The sequence below is a fragment of the Calonectris borealis genome, chromosome 6, assembly GCF_964195595.1.
Source record: "Calonectris borealis chromosome 6, bCalBor7.hap1.2, whole genome shotgun sequence".
NCBI classification, from domain to species: Eukaryota; Metazoa; Chordata; class Aves; order Procellariiformes; family Procellariidae; genus Calonectris; species Calonectris borealis.
This window is the reverse complement of record NC_134317.1, coordinates 13,262,532-13,278,038: the sequence shown is the minus strand read 5'-3', so window position 1 is coordinate 13,278,038 and position 15,507 is coordinate 13,262,532. Positions and strand designations below refer to the sequence as shown.

General features: G+C 38.1%; 1 protein-coding gene across 2 annotated transcripts in view; it reads left to right on the top strand.

The window, feature by feature from the left end:
- SLC49A4 (solute carrier family 49 member 4) overlaps positions 1-15,507 on the top strand; it is a 72,392-nt gene that overhangs the window by 48,486 nt on the left and 8,399 nt on the right. For both annotated transcript variants that reach the window (XM_075152870.1, XM_075152869.1), the window contains 2 exons: positions 2,095-2,222; positions 12,693-12,875. In XM_075152870.1, the coding sequence (XP_075008971.1) occupies positions 2,095-2,222; positions 12,693-12,875 (311 nt within the window). The remainder of the gene's footprint in view (positions 1-2,094; positions 2,223-12,692; positions 12,876-15,507) is intronic.

Below are 15,507 nucleotides of genomic sequence, written 5' to 3'. Positions count from 1 at the left end.
TACGGTCATCTTTATTCTCCTGTAACAGACAAGAAGGAGAAGTCCCTTGATTACCAAGTTCAGGCTAGTTTGCTATGTCATTTTTTCCCATTGTTTCCGTTGCTGGCTGAATTCAGTAGCTGCATAAACCTTTCAGTTTGTATTTGGCTCTTCTGGCGTCCTGTCATATCTGAGAGCTCCTTGGAGCACACTGCTACCACAGATACCCAAACCAGGATCTTGGTGTCAAAAGGAGTTGCAGCTGCTCAGTAAAGGTAGATATTTGCTCCACTTAACTATCTTGAATGGTTTAGATGTGTATCGTCCTCCCATCCCCACACATCCCTGGTGGTAGGAAAGAGGTGGAGGACCCCTAGAGATCCCTTCCAGACCTGTTGTCTGTGAATGTCCCTCCCTGAAGGCTGGTATTTCTCACACTGTTTCATTAGACGGGATATACATAACTGCTCTTGCCTGTAAGGAGAGGGAATAGTGATGCTTGCTGGCAGGCGAAGCGGGGAGTCTCTGTGGAAGAAGTCTAAAGTTTGCACTTCGAGATGCTTCTGAGAAGCTTTTAAAATTGCTGATTTTGACCCCAGTGATCCCAAAGAATAATTAAAGAAACTAGCAAACCACTGAGAAGAGGTGATCCTGATTGCTGGATTTGGATTGTCAGGAAAAAAAACAACAGTAGCAGCTAACCTCTGACTATTAGAGATTAATGCATAAGCCACTTGAACACTGCAGTCATAAACTTTTAAGATTATATGCAGCATTGATCTTCCTCTACTGCCTATTGAATTACTCGCTGCTAAATTCAATGTGGAATTAAAGCACAGGGAGAATCAAAATAAGAGGAAAGAAGTGGGGGGTTGTGGTTTTTTTTTTTTGGCTTGCATTACTTGTACATCTCTTATGGTGTATGTAGAGCTAGGCTTCCTAGTTCTCAAAATTTTGGTAGCATTATCTGTTCTATCAAGTAAGCTGTATGGTACCTGTAAAGTGATCTTTGTTAGGGGAGAGAAGGCAGTTAGCTGACAGACAGGACAGATTTCATCATGGATCAACCTAGGTGGATTGTGCTGCCTTTAGCCTAATCGAGGTAGGAGACTATGAGGGTAGAAGACATTCTTTAGACATACATACCTAATCCGTCTGGCCCAAAATCACATCTCCTAAGCAGGAGATTATAGCAAATTAGTAGTGGATAAATGACATTGCCTTTTCTAATGTATCTTTTTAGTAGCTGTGTTGAAATCCCTTTTGAAAAGAGCCGTTGCACTGGTAATTATGCCATGTGAGCACTGCTCAAATGCATTATGTCTCCTTGAGAGAAAAAGAAAAAAAGATGAAAAAAGCAGTTGAACCATCAGGTGGTATAAAGATCATATTTCCCTCTGTATAACAGCCAGACTGTCCAGGGACTTGTGGGGCTGTCCTCCCAGAGATTGTCAGTGGGGCATGTATAGGAGAGGAGTGGCATCAAGCTTTTGAGTTCTGGAACAGTTCAACCCAAAACTGCCACCAACAGTGACCGTCTGTGTAAAGAGTTCCTCCTTTGCCTAAGCCACTGAGAGCTTCATCACCAATGCATCCAAGGGTTCAGAAGCTGTGCCTTGTCATCTTCGATCTAGGGATTCTGGTATTTGGAGTTTAGTCATTTCCCACAGGAATGAATCTTGACACTTAACTATGTCTTGAATGAAATGCAGCAGCCTCCTCATATGCTAATTGAGTGGTGTGTCTGCCAAGGGAGACTAGCAAATGCTGACAAAACAGCGATGTAAGTAGTGGTGTGATGTTGTGTCCGACAAATGCAGAAGAAAAAAAAAAAACACTTCCTATATACCAAGTGTTTTCAGTTGATGCCTTGAGAATTGTTCTGGTTTGGTTGTTATTTTGTGACAGCTAAAAAATCCATGGCTCGTCAGCTTGACAGCTAGAAATATCACCATTCTATAAAAATGCCTTTTTTCTATTTCTGAAAACGAGAAATGATTTTTAAATTGTTTTTATATCTCCAGAATGTTTAATGAGAATATTCTGAATTAATTGTCAGGCGTCACATTTAAATAATATGAATTTGTACTGCTCTGATCTGTGCTTTTATTTTAGATTTGCAGATTTTATCAGGGGCATGCTGAAGTTTATACTGCTGCTGCTTTTATCTGGAGCAACGTTAGCATCAACCTGGTTCACTCTCACCTGTCTCACTAGTGTCACTCATCTGCCTTTAACCACAGGTATCGACGATGATTTTCATTCCTACTATTTATAATTGGTATTCCAGGCAAATATTTGCAGTCTTAAATCAACTGTATTATAACCTTGTTTGGTATCTTTATTAATACAGTAGTTTTACTAAGACAAAAAAAAAAAAAAAAAGATTTAGAAAACCTACTGAATCTGAAATCTCTTTACCAGCTTTGAATAACTTCATAAAAAGATTAAAAACTAACAAAACAATAACAAGAATCCAGAATGTATATTTAAACTTGATTTTGGGACTGAGTGTTTTTCTGTTTTGAGTGTTTTGGAATAACAGAGGTGAGAAATAAACCAAGAAAAATCAGATGAATGGGAGTAGCATTGCGTATGAGAAACAGTGACATGTCTGGGAATTCAGGGTTTTGAAACTCACATTAATTATCGGAAACACGTGGTGCAGTTCAAACCAAGGTGACCCATAGTATTTTCAGCCATCTAAATCTATCCCTGCGCTGTGCTGTCCTCTTTCTTGCACCTGCATGCAGGTTCAGGGAACTCTTCCAGCCCCAAATTAACTCAGCCTGCGCCTCAAAAAGACAGGGGAAAAAAGCTGTTGGCAGGAGTGGGGGAAAAGCTCAGAGGTCTACTCAAGCTGCCAACCCTTAGTTGAAAATTAGCACTGCTTAGTTCTTAAAAATCTGTACTTCGCCTTCCTGTCTGCACCAAAGGATTGATCCACCTGTGATTCCAAGACCTTCAACAGAGTAATGAGTTACAGTAAAACTAAGCCATGAAGATTTTTTAAAATATTTATTTATTAAAGAATTTTGTAAATCCATTTTAAATAAAGTGCCGTCTTTGTTACAGGCAAGCTTATGCATTATAGGAGAAATGAAAATTGTTTTTTTCCCATTTTTAATGAAGAGTTTGGTGTGGAGAATAGTATATAAAATACCATTTTACTCAAATTAACTTTGAGTTTCAGTAAGTGTCCTTGGTGCATTGTATACGTCACAACTATAAGCTAAAGTGGGTACTGCAAATTGAAATACACGATCAATTCAGGAGAAACACCATCTGGAGGGATAGGTCAAATTTGTCATTTATCTTGAAATTTCAACTTTTTAGAAAAGAATTCTGCTTAAATGTAATTTAATCGATAAACAAATCAAATTTCATGGTGGTTATTGTCATACCAAATGACTATACTTTTCTTTTCCATCAAATCTAAAATAAATGCAATAAAAGCTTATTTCTTGTGCTTGCCTGCTTCATCACTACAAGCCTGCAGTAATGTAAATTTTTACAGTAACTGTATCCTCTGAATTGATGCAACAAGCCAAACGCATAAATGTCCCTTCAAGTCTATGCATAAGAATGAAGCAGAGGGGTTTCAAGAGGTGAAAGTCATTACGTATGCACTCATCAGTGATCCAAAACAAAACTGATGGAGCTCTGTCTCTGATTTTATTTTATTTTATGTGAAGAACTCAGCATGCAACATAGGTTCTAGAAGAATTCTTACTTGTTTATAGCATGTAGGTGCATTATGGTGGTTTTTTTGGAAAGGTGATCCACTGTCAGGACATAAAAGTACCTAAGGTATTTGTGGTTTGATATAAAGTATCCTAAACTAATATCCTTTGATAAAAATCTAGGAATTAGGTTGTTCTTTTCATGCAGTTATCGTTTCTTTTAAAATGGATGATTCCTTAGATTGAGTTGTAAATTATATTTTAGAGTTTTCTGTCTGTGCTGTTCTTACATATGTCACTGTAAATGTTGAACCCTTTTCTATAAAACACAAGCTTGTTTTGAATAGAAATGCCAGCAATATGGTGCATTCCTCAGAAAAGGCAATCTAAAGCATCAGGGCCTAATGTGCAGCCACCAGATAAGATCTTTTTTTTCTTCTGTGGCATAATATTTAAACTGTGTAGATAGGCAGAGAAGGGTTCATATCAGCCTTTTCTCATTAAAGTTCATATAAAATAGATGTAATGTGCCTGTTCAGTTTAGATCCTTGTACACAGAAAAGCAATGGTATATCTTTATGAAATACGCTGTTATGGATGAAAACACACAAGCTATTTAAGCTAATTTATAGGACTTCATGCTAGATTATTCCTCAATGTAATGATGCAATATGATGATGACCTCTGCATTCCACAGTAATTGGGAGAAATGGTACATTTGAATTGATTTGGATGAACTACTTTTTTTCTTCTTCTTTTAATTAAAAGTTTGAGATGTAGAGTATATCAGAGTATAAATGTAGGAGGTCAGATGCAGGCTGTTGGCTGGCAGCTTTGGGAAGTGATTTGAGGTAGCTGGTTAAGTCACTCTGCGTACTCAGTGGACCCGTGTTGACAGTGGACTTCCAGGTAGCTATCCTCTGTGTGTTCTTGTAGAGCTGGAGTTGTACAAAACAAAAGCATCCATCATTGTGGGTGTTCTCTCTCTCTCTCTGTCTCTCTCTCTCTCTCTCTGTGTGTCTGTGTCTGTCTGTCTGTCTCTCTCTCTCTCTTCCAATAGAGGTCCATGTAATGCTTTGTATCCCAGAGCTACTTCGCAGGCATCACTGAACGCCTGCTGCAAAGCAGGGATTGCTGTATTATTGAGGGCAGCAGGGTTTGATGTTGCCAGAAGGTTAATGGGCTCCTCAACTTCTTCCTGTCCTGTGGCAAGGAGCACAAGTGTTAGGCTTGGCGGTGCTACAGAGCCAGTGATGGATCTCGGCCCGCACTTTCAGCCTATTCAAATGCTGAGGCAGAGCAAGTGGGGTTCAAAACTGTTATGGAAACTTGTGGGGGTGTACATTTTATCTTGCAAAGAGATTTTCACTTCCAACCACCTAGCTCCCGTTTTGTGAGGCCTTCCCCCTCCTCTCTTGCCCTGCCTCCGATGTTGTTCTCTTGAGCAAGTCAGATTTTGCCCTACAAAACCACAAGCGTTGCCATCTTCAGCAATACCTGGAAACTGCTAAAATATCCAGATGACCTGATGGACTGCTGGTATAGTTAAAAGGGAGCTCTCCCATGGGACAGGACAGTCATTTTGATGAGGAAGCAAGATGCCTCATGGGAGTCTTTGTACTGGCCCAGCTGTTAAGGCAGGCTTCACCCTAGAGATGAAGGCTGGTTAGAGAACATCGTCATCCACTTAATCTCACCTGACAGCTGCTTGATCCATGAATAAAGTTTGCATCCATAGGTAGACCTTGCCAGTGGTTTCCCCAGGTCCAAAATCAGTCTTTTCCTTTAGCATGTGGATATTGTGTGGCATACGTGCTCGTTCCCCTCTTCTGAAAACCCTCTGCCTGTCTCTCACCTGGTCTCCAGAGTAAGCACTCAGGTGGGTACCTTTGCATGGAAGCTGGCTTTTGAAATGCTAAAAAGATGGGAGAGTTTGGCCACTTATTCACCCTAAAGGAAAGGCAAGAAAATCTCTCAAGGTTTTTTTTTTTTTAAAATACAAACAAACCAACCCCTCTCTTCTAATCAGTATTCTTTGTAGCAGTTGTAGTAATGTCTGGTTTAAATATTGGGGGAGGAATTGTATTCGAAAAAACAGTCACAGCAAAATGTTTTTTCCTGCACTTGTTTGTATAATATTCTCCTAATCCCTTGTAAATAGGCACGACATCATTTAAAGATATTTCCTGCAAAATGTAATTACTTAGAATGGAGACCTTTAATGCAGATACTAAAAATCAATGACTGCTTTGTGTTTTCTTTAAATGATACTGCTTAGCATTGTTTCTATTCTGTAATGCCTGCGTTGCTCTGCATTACCATAATATGCTCCATTTTTCCTCCTGCCACAGAGCAAGACAAGTTTTCTGTCATCTGCTGACTTCTTAATGTATCTCCAAAAGATTTTATAACAAGTGTATTCCGAGTCATGTGTATGCACTATAACTGCCAGTGTGGGGAAAAAAAGAAAGCGAGGCAATAATGATGTAGTGCCATCGTAGCTACTGTATCATCTGTGTAGAACACCTCTCATCAGCTAATCGCAGCTCTTAAAAACCCTCGATTCTAGAATCGGTTTGTATTTTAAGCAAGCTTGAATTTTCTTTTAAGAAATTTTAATTTTTATGTATATTATTTGCATTTTTCAGCAAGTTTCAGAGACAATTTTATGTACACATTGAGCATTACAATAGTTTTTCTCCATTGAATTCCCAATGCAGCTGCTGATCTGTTTCTCTGTGCCAAGTCCATTGTTAGTTTGCTTTGTACTGAACTTCATTATGTGAATTTATGTACAATGGGATACTTTGACCCAAAATAATTGTGTAAGGCATTGTAATGCCAGTTTCAGTATCTTGCCACTTTGTATTGCTGGTAGTATCTCTGGATACAAATACTAGCATTTTCCAAAAATTGATATGCAACGCTAGTTGCTCGCAGCTCAGATTGAATGTTTTCAGCATAGCATATCAAGACTATTCTAATATTTATGAGCACATTCAGCAGAATTTTGCTTTACAAAATCTTTTCTAGTGCTGCATGGCAGATACTCTGACTACGGTGGCGACTCCATGAGTTGATGACTATATTTAGGTTAAGCAGCCTACACTTTATTTTCAGGTTCAACAGATTGAATGTTATAAACACATCTGTCTCCCTGTCCTCATCTACAAAGCACAGTATTGAAAAAGAGAGGTGTTAATTATTTAATACTGATTGTTTTATTCTTTGGTTTAGTTTTTTAGAAAGTTTAACTTCTTTACTATAAACAAGCTGTGCTTGATAAGTATAAGGGAGGGTGACCCAGAGGATAAAACAGTGGCCTGAAAACATTTCTTTTTCTAGCTTCAGCATTAACTTGTTTATGGCTGTGGCCAAATCATTAACCTCCGACTCTTGTTGTGCTTTTCCCACTCATAAGATGGGAATAATGACCTTTGTCTTCCTGAAGGCTTCTGTAAATCCACAGATAGAAGAATGCTTAAAGAAGAACTAATTTAAGGGTTATATTTAAAAACAGTTAAAAACCCCAGTGTTAAATAGTGTGCAATGCTTGAAATTTGGGAGGAGCATTTCAGGGATGAATATCTATAAATCTGGCCACTTTAAATATCCATTGATAGCGAGCCTCAAATATTGTACAATTTCCAGTGCCCCCCCTCCGGTTTTTTTTTGAGGCTCACTCAGTAATTTCTTCACTTTTTAGTTCTTCAAAGTGAATGCTCTGCTTTCAAAGCAAGTTCCACTTGCTTTTCTCTTGGGAAGTATATAGAACAAATCCAATTTGATCAGATTTTTGGTTACTTTTATAACTATATCATGAGATAAGAATTTGATCAGCGTGTGCTGGAATGGAAATCCAGACAATGACACATCTTGATGTTATAAATGCGCACTACAGGGACATCCTTCTTCTATTGTGTTTTTTGTTCCTGTGAGTGAATTACAGTAAAAATTACTGTCTTACCTTGAGGGAGTTACATTTCTCATGGAAGAATTAAGGAGGACTTCTTCCGTGACTATTCTTACCATGGCCAGTAGCAAAAATTAAATTATATGGAAGTTTCATTCCACTTTACCAGACTTTAGAGAGTTTGATAGGAACTAACTTTGAATTGTTCAGATCATTGTGGGGATACTAAAGTACTCAAGTCAACGAAGCATCCATCCACATGAGGCATTATCCTTTCATTTTGGCATTTGGGGTGCTGTTTTAATGGGCAGTAACAAAATGCCCTAGATCCCTGTAGGTTTCACTTTAAATTGTATGCTGCAGCCAAGAGAACATGTTCAGTTGTATTTACTTTCCTGTTTATCCATATGAAATTTGTGTGAGTCTTGGCTCGGTTTGTCTGAGAAGAGAACTGTTACAAAATGTACAGAGTTCAAGAGTTTCTGGCAAAGGACTTTGGAAGAAGATACTGTACCACCTGCTTGCACTTGATACTGCTCTAGAGTATCTACATTTCTTTTGTAAATTTATTTGCAAAATACCTTTTTTTTTTTAAAGAAACAGTAATATTTCATATTCTTTGTTAAAAATCAGCCAAGATGTATATGCCAGTTGGTTGATAAGAACTATTTACATCAGTGGAGGTCCTTCCATTAATTTCATTTGGGTTTGGATCAGGCTTTGTTGTTATACATTTAGTGATGGTATAATTTAAGAGTAAATTGCTAAACATGTTGCAGAACATCCTGGGAAGTTCTAGGAACTTGTTTGGATGTCAGAGATAGTTGAGACTCCTTCTGCTGTGTTGCAAGCTCATCTGGGGACACCAAGTGCATGCCATCATTTAAATCGCATCCCTGTTCAAATTCCTAATTTTTTTTTTCCCCAATTCTTTTTTTTTTTTTAATTAGTATAAAGCTTTTTGCCACAGCTGTGGCTGGGAGAAAAGAAAGTCTGTTTCTGGGATATGGGCATGTATTTGCCATCCGTAGCAAGACCTGCAGGGGATAAGAAGCAGGAATGAACCTAACTTCTTACCACTTTTTCTCCTTGTTGTGCTAAGCCACTGTATCACCATCAGTCCCCAGTCAGTACCTTGCTTCATCTAACTAGTCCCTAGTGGTATTATCATCATACGTTTCATTCCTTGCTTCTTTCCTGGCCAGGAGGAGAATCAGCACCGAGGGAATAGCACGGGTTGCCTCACACCTGAAGCATGAACATTACATGACGAAGCCTCGCCTGAGCCTCCTGCCGCGGCAGCTCCAGGCCAATTCTCTGAAGCAGCTGCGCTTCGGATGGGTGTCTTGCCTTTCTCGCTCTTTTTGCAGTGGCCAACCTGTGAAATAGCTGCTTAATTCACACAAACATCGTTAAAACATGACATTAATCAAAGCAGTTTAAAGAAACCCAGGCCAGTTCCATTATTTATTGATGTCCACAGCTTCTCCTGTCTCGGGAACACAACTTTGTGGATAGCTTCATAGGCAGTTAATTCCTTTCCCTAAGAAAAAGGGATCTTTTTTTATACTGAAAGCATGACACGCTTCCCCGGCATATGCCTATCCAAGCTAGTTGTTTGTCCTTGTTAGGCTTTAGGACATAATGTTAGCTTCTTGGTAAATCATCTCTTTTTTCTTTTTTTTTTTTTCCCCCAGCACTTTCATAGCCTTATATTCATTTCCAATGACTGTCATCAAGATTGTCTTAATTGAAAAAACATTCGCTATAACTTTAGCAGCTGTTTTTTCTGCAGTATAAAATCATGGTAATTGTGTTCGTTCAATGCAGGGTCGCTGTAATGGAAAGTAAATGGTCTCGTTAATAGGTGGTATTCTCCCTGCTACAGGATCTTGTTGCCCATGAGCTGGAGTATGAGATGTGCTATTCAGTGTGTGAAATAAAAGGCAAAACCCACTTTTGAACTCTTATTTGACTTCTTCCTATAACTTACTTTTCTGAAACTGCATTCTTATCTTTGACTTTCTGTCTAGTTTACCAGTTGCATTTGTGACTTAATTGCCAAGTTAATGGAATGAGCTGATTTGTATAGCACTTGGGAAGACCCTGGACGATTTACAGAAACAGGAAATAAAAAATATTTTCCTATCGCTACAGTATGTACCCATTAAGGGAGAACCCTGTAGGCTTTCAGAGGTGTACATCTTCACTTTCAGAGCCACTTTTTGAGGTTTACCAGTTAAAGCTGTCATTTCCATTAGATCTTAGAATTTAAATTGGCATCTACTGGACACTATATTCTGCCTGTCCTTTTGCCTTGACGTTTCCTCTTATTAGATTCCAAGTATGTGTGTACATACACATATACCTTGTTTTATAAGTGTTACGTATGATTACATGAGGCAGGTAATACTTTGGGGAAAACAAAAGGTAATGCTAAAGCTGCTCTGCTCGTGGTAGTATGGAAATGTGAGTTGTGTGCTGGTGGGTGTATTTGCCAAATGTATGACTAAAGCAAGCTGTAGTGACAAGGAAATGTAAGGGTGTAGTTTCTGAAGTACAGAGTTACTGGGCTTACTTTCTTACGGTCTAGTCGTCTTAATACATTAGTAAGTGATGTGCAAAGGTGTAATTTAAGTAGCATATTTTAAACTATCAAATTTATTTTGAAGGCTTCTCTTTGTTTTATGGAAACTTTTGCATCTACTGTATTGACTAAAATTTGAAGTCTTGATCTTTTAAATGGCTGTTAATCTTAGATGCGTATTTTTGCCTTCACCTCAAGTGAATCTAAGTATCTGGAAATTATACGTCTAGAGATTGTCTCTGTTCAGGGGCACAGGATTTCCCTTTCCTGGTGTTGCTGTTTATGGAAGAGGTTTCATTCTTCCTGTAGAGGTATTGCTTCTGGTGCTCTCTATGTGCAGCTCCACTTTTGATGGTGTTCGTTATGGCTTTCAGCAGCTTCATGACTATATTCACTGTTTGAGTTTCTAACACAGAATTACTGCTGGCTATCACCTTCTTTTCTTTGGGGAAAGTTCTGAAAATGTTCTTGAAGTTACAAGTTATCTATAGATGCCTTTAATTGAGTGTAATAAGGGGCAGACGTTCATTTGTCTTGAGATATACTTCTGTTTCATTTATGTGTTGGCTTCTCAAGCCAACACAAAAATACCAAATAGCTGAATTCAATGCTGGCTACACCTGATAGCAGTTAGAGGTAAACAGGACGATTCAAAGAGAGGTTCATGAACTTGAAATACTGGTGAGGACTTGCAGCAAAAATCTATGGATCTTGTAACTAGGGAATCGGTTCTTCAGTGTTAGCTAGAAGAGCCCATTAGGAAGAGCATCCTAATACTGGTTTGGTTTTTTCCTTCCTCTCCGAGAAATCTTGAACATACCTGGCATCCATTTCTTTGGCTTTTATTCTGCAGTTTATAATAAGGGAATTTGAGAGTTGAAGAAGTTATCATGGTTTATTTGTTCTTTTTTTTTCTTTTTTTCTTAACAACTCAGAACGTTCTGGTATACTAAAAAAAAGTGGGGGCCAGCTGTCCTTCCTGAAGTCGTGCCATCTGCATCATCTTTCTGGCTGAGTCTTCTGTCCTCTTTTTCCTGTCCAGGCAAATCCTCTATAGAGAAAGAAATATGTCTTTGTGCCTTGGAAGAAAACCACATCAAATGAGGATCTGACAGATAGCCCTTTCTGCTTCTTAATGCCTTTATCTCTTTTCCATGATTCTTCATATTTTAAGAAACAGTGGGTTTTTTTTTTTTTAATGGAAGTTTTCTGCTTCCTAACAGTTTCTCAATTGAAAGATTGAGCAATGCTTAACAGAAGATGAAGCAGAGCTGTTTCAGTTCTCCCCTTTTCAAGACAGGAGAACGTGAATTAAACTGAAAATGCAGTTTCTATTTTATATAAACATATATATTAATATGAAAAAAAAATGTGTAAGGATTTTGTACCATACTGCAGTGAAAAGATGCTATAAATAATTTCCCTGTGACTTAGTAACACTTTTGCATCTGAAAAATTTTTATTTACATTTCCTTGACATTTTGGTGGAAACTTCAGAAAATATTCCAGACTTTTCTTTTTTTTCCCAAGCTTTCTAATTGTTTCCTTATACTTTTTATTTGATCAGTAACTTCAGGTTGTTGAAGCTGCAGGTCAGGAAATCTTCTCCTTCCCAAGACAGCACTTAGCAAAGACTTATTTACATTTCTAAATAGGTACTAAATTCTTCTAAAGTTTTCTTTTTTTCAGAAATAGATATAATAGGTTTATTAATAGATAATATAGGCAAATTAACCATCTCTATTAAGATATTAAGCACTGTAAAGTATTTGGCAGTGTCAGAAATTGTAGAACAAAAATCTGAGGCTGCTGAAAAAATGTCTGTATTCTTCTGTTGATTCATCCAAGAAAAGTAATTTATTGTACCGTGGTGAATAATCTGCATTATCAAATATGTCCCGTTCCTGCCAGGCGCTGGGTGCCCTTTATTTCCTTTTGAAGCCAAAAGGGATTCAACATGTTGCAGCTCAGGCCGTGATGAATACTAATGTCTTGATATCTGGTAGATCATTAGTATTTATTTGTAAAATGGAAGCAAAATTAGTTTTGACCTTTAGAGCTAAGTCAAAAGGTTAATCCATGTCCATTTCCAATTTGGTGCATTAATTGCTCCCTGTCCTAATTGTGTATAGGACAATAGTTTCTGTTCATTTCAGAGGTAAATCGAACTGTAGGTGATGCTTTGCATTCATAATTTTGTTCTGTTTGTTTTACATACAAGTGTATTCCAAATCACTGAATGTGTCTTCAAGGGTTGTGTTTAAAAAAAAAAAAAAAAACAAAAAAAAAACACCAAAAAAACCCCCAAAAAACAACAAACAAAACAAAAACAGTATTTCTGATTTTTTTTCCAAATTAATGCATGCATTCTGCCTAAAACTAGTGGGATGTGATATGCTTTATGAGACACAGAGGATAAAAATAAGTTTATGCATTTTTCAGTTAGTCAAGTGTTAGTATTCTTGGCAGCTCTGAATAGGGGGAAAAAATGCCAGCGTGAAATTAATAACTGTTTTTGTTTCTTTTATAGCTACACTGTACACATCCTGCATTTTGTTGGGTATATTCCTCAACAGCAGCGTACCAATATTCTTCGAGCTCTTTGTGGAGACAGTCTACCCTGTTCCAGAAGGAATTACCTGCGGAGTTGTCACTTTTTTGAGTAATGTGTTTATGGGAGTGCTTTTGTTTTTCCTCACATTTTACCATACAGGTAAGAAATAAAACCTACTTTGAAAATATAATTCTCCATGAAGACATACCCGTGTCAGTAAAGGGAGGATTTGCACATACAATTTCTGTTAATAATCAAGTCTTTGAATCCCCCTATGTAGCAGCAAGGGAGAAGAACTTTAATTGTTCTTTTCTGTGTGCATGCTAATAAAAATGAAATGCTTTAGCACAAGATGTATATAGTCATATTCTACTTAGAATATGCTGTAGCCAGAAACCATCAAGATACACACTGTCGTCATATTCTTATAAAGGCCTGGGTCATGCGACCATTAATGATGTTTGTATCTATGGGTGTTCAAAACCACAGTAAAGCTAATCCAGTCTCATGCTTCAGGGTATAACTGTATTGCCCAGGAGGGGCAGAGCAGAAACGCCCCATGTATGGCCAGCTCCGTTCAGTGGCTTGGACATACCATTGCAGGGGAGAGAGCATCTCTTGACTACTGCTCAAAGACGAAATACTCATTCCTTTAGATAATCTAGTGGCCTAATGAGGCAGAACAGTGTTTTGCTTGATATTTTCATCAACAACTTCAGACTTTCTTATCTCTCGAGCATTAGTTGCTTCCTCATAATTCATAATCATAACTTTCAAGTTGCTATTTAGTAGCCTATAATACATATTATTACTCTAAGCTGTAAAATAAGAACCCATCTTGCTTTAAAAGGGAAATGGTCTTTATTAATGGTTTTCAAAGATGCAGATTTTTGGTTTGTATTTTGTTGTGGTAAACGTTTGCTTCGTGATGCAAGATTTGTAAAGCAATGTTTTGCTGTGGAAGCATTAGAAATCACGAGTTTTTATATATTATCATGAGTGCCTGTACTTCTTAACATGCTGTGTTTTATAACCAAGAGGAGACAGACAAATTTTAGAATGAGTTGTGCTTGAAATTATGAAAGTTCAGCCTGGGGCAAATTTTCAATGTGGTTTGTGTGTCTTTCTGCCAGGGAATTGTAAGCAGGTTAACAGCCCTGTTCCAAATTTTTTTTTTTCTTTTTTCTTTTTTTTGATACTGACATTGAACTCCATCATTGTAAAATCTGAATTCCATCGCTGCTGGCCTCAGGTGGTGTGATATTTAGCCTTTACATTTTAAAGAATGCTTTTATGATTAATATTAATTGGTGTGAACTCTGTTCACATACACTATTATTTCCAATGTTTACACCTGAGCTGAAAAGATTACACAGAATATTCTGAGAATTTCTTCAGCATTTTTCAGAGTAACAATCCAGTGTTTGGAGTTACTTAATAATTGAGGATGGGGATACAGTGTCTCACTTCTGACTGATGATAAAGTGAACTCATTCCCTCGTAAACACGGTATTTGGGGCCATTTTTTATCTCTAGTATTTCTTTCCCTAGCAGATACCAGTAAACGCAGGTAAGGCTAAACCTGAAAACAAGCTGGTGAAGGGTCAAGAGCACAAGTCTTATGAGGAGCGGCTGAGGGAACTGGGGTGTTTAGTCTGGAGAAAAGGAGGCTCAGGGGAGACCTTATCGCTCTCTACAACTATCTGAAAGGACTACACCTACCCCTGAGGTGGGTGTTGGTCTCTTCTCCCAAGTAACAAGCAATAGGACAAGAGGAAATTGCCTCAAGTTGCACCAGGGGAGGTTTAGATCGGATATAGGAAAAATTTCTTCACCAAAAGGGTTATCAAGCAATGGAACAGGCTGCCCAGGGGAGTGGTTGAGTCACCATACCCTGGAGGTATTTAAAAGACATGTAGTTGTGGTGCTTAAGGACATGGTTTAGTGGTGGACTTGGCACTGTTAGGTTTACGGTTGGAGTTGACGATCTTAAAGGTCTTTTCTAACCTAAACGATTCTATGAAATGAGTATATTCATACACTTGGAATATTTTCTTTATTTCTTCAAAGAAAAAAAAAATTAGAAAGTAATTTGTGCTTGGGATGATCCATTCTCTGTGATGCAGTTTCACAAATGATCAAAAGTACAAGAGTGCATGTGGTCACTGGGGGGGGATCAATGCCAGTGGGTGCTATTGGCTCCTCTGATAAAAAAATCCTTTAGAAGGTAGTTAACGATCTTAAACATTTGTCTTTCATTGGATTCAAATACATCCTCTAACGGCATTTAAGAAGCTTACAGATAAACCAGAACTCAGTCAAATTCACCTTGTTCCCTCAGTCTTGCTTTTTAGGCCAAACAATCTTTAGTAGTTTTAATTCATTTTTTCCTCTTTTTCTTCTCATACTCTGATATTGCAAAGACTGTGAAGGAGCCAAGCCCTGGAAACTTTCCAGTGCACTGAAGATCTTGGTCCAGCTAGCACGGTGGAGATGTAAACCTTTCTAAAGCTCAGCCTCCCTGCTGGTGCTGTGCCCTGAGACCCAAAGCCGCAGCCTCTGGATGCGGTTTCCTTCGCCTTTTCTGCAGCGACTTCTAAGGGAAAAACAAAAGCAAATCGACCTTTATCTTCACGCGATCGATGTGTTCGCGTGCATTGCCAGCGCTGTCACAAATTCTAGGTTACAAAAGACATGAAGGATTCACAAGTTAAATTTGGTCTTTTAGGATATTTGGGCTGAAGTCTGTTTAATCCAATTAAGCAAGAGTATTATAAGGAAAATAATAGCA